At 39.8% G+C, this 6,000-nt stretch overlaps 1 protein-coding gene across 1 annotated transcript; it reads left to right on the forward strand.

Moving 5' to 3' along the window:
- The first annotated feature begins 1,450 nt into the window (after nucleotides 1-1,450).
- Nucleotides 1,451-2,801, forward strand: LOC103974091 (uncharacterized). Its single transcript, XM_009388841.3, has 2 exons — nucleotides 1,451-2,154; nucleotides 2,220-2,801. Exons 1-2 carry the CDS (start codon nucleotides 1,671-1,673, stop codon nucleotides 2,636-2,638), a joined length of 903 nt encoding a protein of 300 aa, XP_009387116.2. The 5' UTR covers nucleotides 1,451-1,670; the 3' UTR covers nucleotides 2,639-2,801.
- The last annotated feature ends 3,199 nt before the right edge of the window (nucleotides 2,802-6,000 follow it).

The raw sequence follows: 6,000 nt of genomic DNA on the forward strand, positions 1-6,000 counted from the left end.
ATTTTCTTAATTGAAATCTGCATATTTTAATTTCTGTTCCGACAAATATGTTTACAAATATTTCCTTGTGATCAGAGACATGATCATGGTCTCTGTTTCCTTCTTCATCAACTCTCTTTGCTGGAGTTGTGTCACCACAATTTGAAGCATTGCAAGATCAACCCTATGGACATGGAGGTCTGTGGAGTACAATGTTGTTCAGGTCCTGCAGTCCCCAGAGGAAGGAGCAGATTAAAAGTACTCAGGCAGGAGGCTCTCTGTCCACTGTGACTGAGGCATACAAGAGTGATTCCTGCTCATCAACACATGGCTGCTGATTAGAGAGTTGAATGAGAGCAGCTGCCAAAACAAATCCCCATCTCTCCCCCAAATCCCAACACTGAGTAACATAGGGTTTGTCCATTTGCTCAGTCCTCTCTGTTCATGGTCACATGGCCTCCTCTGTTAGGTGACAAAGTTTGTAGTGTTCTCAGAACATATGCACACCAAGAAATCTGAGCTGAATCAGCTTAGATATGAGGAGAATCAAGAGAGACATATCCAGGCACTATTGCATGTCAAGCATAAGGATGTTTTGGTTAAATATGAGCAGAAATAGAACACATCTGAAATTTTTTCCATGGATTTTCTGCAGTTTATATATCTTAGTGATGAGTAAAACCAGATGTAACAGGATGGAGTTGACAACTAATGTAAATTTTTTGAAGGCTATCAGAGGCCAATTTATGCAAATCCTATTTTCCTTTTTAAATTCTTATGATAAATATTTTGAATTGAGTAACAATACTCATAAAAGTTTAAGCTGTTCGAAAAATAAATAAATATATTTATAAAACTTAATATTCTCTCTAACATGCAACTCTATTTAGATTTGATGTATAGACAAAATACACCTTCGGTATAGGATCAAATAAACTCGATGAATATTTTTAATTAAATACTAGAAAAAGATAGATATAAAATCGAAACTCATAACCTATTATAGGACCATCGTAAAGAATTTGATTGAGTTATCGAATTTCAAAAACTTAATCAAATATATAAGATTTATATTTATTTTGTGAATGAAACCTAATTATATAGTGTAGATGGAAGATAAGAATGAATAATACATAAATATTTTTAATCAAACACCTACTTTGTTAAAGAATCTGATTAGATTACTATAGATTTTCAAAAGTTTTTTAAGTTATCACTAATAGGAGAAGAATTTTACATCTTCCTTCTTCGGTAAAAAAAATGATCATGCATGCAATAGATAATGGCATCAATGAAATGTCTCCCTCTCCAGCAAACATTCGACTTTGCAACAGGAGATTGAGCACAAAGTGGTGTTCACCTCATGATTTGATGTGGGGTTGGTGGGTGCTCAGAAGAGCTTACAAGGTGGTGTGGGTATGGCTGCATGACAAGGCTCTTCATGCCACCCCCACCAATCCCCCACAAAATTCCAAGCTCGCCATGGATCCTCCTCTGTTTCAGCTCCCACCACCACCATTAATTCCTCTCCTTGCCTGCCCTCGGGGGAGCGCAGCATCACGGGGAATGCATATTTAACCCTCCCACCTCCCCTTCCCACTCTCCATTTATACCACCTGCACACCAATCATCACCTCCCCTTTTGAAATCTCTCTTCCTCGTCTCTCTCTCATCTACGAGCTGGAAGTCTAATGGCTGCCTGTCTTCCCAACTTATCATCACCTGGCCGGGAAAGGCGGCTCTCCGAGCTGCTGCAGGAGCAACAAGAGCCCTTCTTGTTGGATGTTTACCTCCTGGAGAAAGGGTACTCAGACAAGCTCCTCGCTTCCCCGGCCACCAGCCTGTGCTGGCCCATCAACGACGCATTCAAGAGGGTGCAGCGGATCGCAAGCCATGGTTTCAGGAGGAGTTGCTGGAGGAGGAGGAGATGTCAGCTGCTGAGGTGCATGCTCGCCAAGTTTCTCAGCGGGAGGGTCGTCAGGCAGGCCTTCTTGGGCCGGGACAAGAAGGTCCTTCATTTGTCTGAGGCCGACGAGGTCTTGTCTTTGTCTTCCAGATGCAGCGATGGAGGAGAGATCCCATGGAAATCCCATCAGGTGGATGATCCAAAGCAGCTCAGCCCTGTGTCGGTTCTCGAGCTGCACTCTTACGAAGGCTCTCCAGTTCATCCTACCAGTGAGTTCTAAAGCTTTGTAAGCTCTTTCAGATTTGCCAGTATCTCATCTAACTCATCATCACAGATACAGAAGAGGATACATCAACACTGCACCTCTTCAAGGAGCTACTTGAGCTCTCTTGCGTTACTCCTCCTGCTCTCAACCAGTTTGGTACATCAAAGAAGCAGCTTGATCTACCAGAGAAGCTTCACTTGGACCGTGAACAGGAAGACAAAAGCACGAAGGATTCTCATGAAAGTTCAGGCCATGAGATTTTTGAAACTGTGATCCGCGACGATGAGACCTCTTCATGGCAGAGGCAGAGAGGAGTTCGTACTAGCATCAGCCAGCTGACATTCTCAGACATCTCCAACTCCAAGAGGGAATGGCATGAATTCCAGCCTCAGGTTAGAGAGATTGCAGTTCAGATAGAAGAAGCCATTTTTGAGGGTATCAGAGAAGATGTAATCTCAGAGATGTTAGGCTCTCGTTGTACATTCTAAAGATGTTGATTAGCAGTATACCAATGCAGCTACTGAGTAGTTTCAGAAGGTTTCACTCTCTGGCTTTGACATCATTGTCTTACAACAAAGCTATGACATTATACTTCAGAAAATTAGGTAGAAGGTCAGATGTCTATTAGCTTGTCTCTCTGCCCATCATTGAAGTCTCAACCACCATTGCGAAGAACAAATTAAGTTTTCAGTTCATCACATCCTGCTTCTTTTTTGAACACAGAAGAAACAAAGAATGGATATGCATTAATGCTCATGACATAGATTTAAATTCAATTCACATGGTATGTATCACATGCCATTTATCATACTTGTCATAAGATTGACAGAATGAGTAGGAACTAAACCAAGTTTCCTTGGTAGAATGCCAAGAATTCAATCTGAAGCCAAAGTGATCATTGGGTCAAAATCAGCCACCCGATACATTGATTATTCTTTATGTTTCAGAGATCAACCACTATAGTTAATGGACAAGTACAGCAGTTCTAGCAACCATTGGGAAAATAATGAGATGGATTAGAACCTTTGTCACATCTTGAGCAGGACAAACATGTTCTAAGTAGTAAAATAACACCTCAGACTTCAGAATGTCTCCCTCCAAGAGGACAAAGCTTCCTACCAAAATGTAGTTTGTGTGTTAAGGGGAGCTGACATTTGAGCTCTTCAGGTAGGTTAATGAAGACAAAGTTGAATGAATAAAGCATAATGTATGGTGTGGAGAAGCATGGAGTTGGCACAAGATGATAAAGATTGACATCTCATTGCATTGTGTTGTCTGAACAAGTGCATCTTCCTTATGCAGTGTAAAAGTTTGAAGCCAATCATTCGAAGTATTCATGGCATATACTGATACCAAACAAGCCAGCAGTGGTTGCAGGCTAAGTAGCAACTAAAATCTGTGTCAACTACCACTGATCAAGATTGGAGATTGTCCTTTTTTCCTTCAGCTGCAATTCCCAAGTCAAGACTTGGGAGTTTTTGTGTCAGCAAGCATGAGAACTGCTGCTTAAGATAACACTTTGCCATATGCTGTGTAATGAGTCTTTGATAAGAATGTAATCACATTTCCAAATCTCAACCTCACCAAAACCTGGTTTATGTAAACTTTGATCCAGAATATAACCCTGATGCCACCATATATCTCATTAAATATTAAGATCCTTCATGTATATTTGTCCTATTAACATCCATTTAGGAAAGCTTAAGTTAGCAATTCTAACTTTTCAACATTAGTTATATTTTGGATAAGAAATATATGTGAATACCTAAAATATCCCTACAATAAACATAATTATATTGAATTTTTACAAAAGTTATTGATGTCATTTAAAATTTTAATTATTATATGTATATGTTTGTGTTTATCTGTTAAACCTAAATTTAGGATAATAAATACAAAAATGAATAATTTTGGAGGATATATTTGCAATCTGAACTAATGTTTTATTTATTTTGGCTTTTTTTTTGCATATGCACTTGTACCACTAAAAATTTGATATTGCACCATTACCTTCAAAAATATGGTATACATGAATTGATGGCCTTGCACTTTAATTTGGTGTCATGCCCCTTACATATCTTCGGACAACTACTCTTAATGATTTGTGTAATCTACATGCCATTTACCCCTCAAATCATCCTATGGTATGGTCATGTTCTTCTATACTATTGCCATGAGTGATCAACCTAACATTGGTTAAAATCTAGTTTTGTATGAATTTTCTCTCATAATAACTAAAGTTCTCCTGGTCGAATTGCTAATTTTGGATGAATAAACTAATAAAAGATTGTTATTATGAGCTTTGTTTTCTTCTCAGTCTATTGTTTAGTGTCTCTAAATATCGAGATCCCAATAAATATTTGTGAAATGTATTTAGGGTTGTAAGTGTCTTGTTTACCTTTTGATAGCAAGATTACTACAAATCCACTCAAGAGAGATGGAATGGAGGAGCATAGGCACAAATATTATGCATTAAAAGATGTATTAATGTACCACAAACACCAATATTTTGAGGAGTTTGATAACAAAGTAGAGATTTAAAGTTAAATAAACTTAGTATTCACTCCATTTTCACTGGTAATTCTTCAGACACAATTTTAAAGTGTGCTCTCTCAAGGATGGTAATAATATAAATATCAAAATTTTATTTATTACAATAAAAATATCACAAGATTTGAAATAGGCTTGCATATATGTAAGATTTGAACATCTTTGTTTCACTTGTTCTAATTATACACAATCCCAGTAACCTGAAATTTTAAAGTAATTTGTGCAAATAACTTTGTCGGTTAACAGTGAGACAATTTGTTGAGGATCACACAATCTCCAGCTTTCTGAAGATATTAAAATTGGATAGACTAAATGTTGAATATCGTATTTTGATGATGAAACAACTTGGATATGTGTTTATGTTTTAATCTACGTTTTGAGTGACGCAGGATGCTTCGATCAGGATGAGATAATTAAAGTAGGAAAAATCATGTTATGCCGAAAGAACATATTAGAAGATTGGATGTCGGGCCGGTGGATCGATCGACGTATCGACAGAAGGCTTCGGGCCGTGGGCTTGGGCATCGGGCTAAGAAGAGCGAGTATTATGCCAAGGATATCGGAGTTGCGGAGTCAATTGGCCGATTGGGCAATAGGCCACAGGAGAGGACGATGCGCCAAATAATCGGACTAAGCGTTGAGGGACCAATGACATGCCGGACAACTTGGTTAATTGTTTAGGATTAATTGTCATGATCGAAGTTTTGTTTTACATGTGCAGGATTAACTACAATGGAAGTAAGACATGCAGTAGGAGTTGTGCCAGAGTCAAGACTATGATCACGTTGGGGGTTCGAGAGTTCGACGGTCGTCGGAGATTCTGCGGGAACAAATCCAAGAAGTCCAGGAGCTTGCCAAAGAAGCTCGTCGGAACTCGCCAAGTGTATCATCGCAAGTCCAGGAGTTTGCCGGAAGTCCGTCGGAGCATCGCTGAAGGTTCGTCGGATGTTTGCCGGAAGATCGCCGGAAGAAGTGATTGACGCACCGGAGCAAGTTGTAGTAAATGTCTTAAGAAATATCGTAATTAGCATGTAGATTAAGTTAGGAATGGGAGGTGATCCCATTAACATAATCATGGGGTAATTGGGCCCTTGATAGACCCAAATTAGGCCGAATGGATCAACCCATTGGGACCAGAATTCCTGCTAGGCGGTGGCACCGCCCAGGAGATGGTCTCCTAGGAAAGTTGGGCAGTGCAACCGCCCTAGTCAGGCGGTGGCACCGCTTGGGCTCAGTCTCCGAGCGAGACTGGGCGGTGCAACCGCCCTTGTCAGGCGGTGGCATTGCCCGAGCTCGGTCT

This window comes from Musa acuminata, chromosome BXJ2-6 (assembly GCF_036884655.1).
Source record: "Musa acuminata AAA Group cultivar baxijiao chromosome BXJ2-6, Cavendish_Baxijiao_AAA, whole genome shotgun sequence".
Taxonomy (NCBI): domain Eukaryota; kingdom Viridiplantae; phylum Streptophyta; class Magnoliopsida; order Zingiberales; family Musaceae; genus Musa; species Musa acuminata.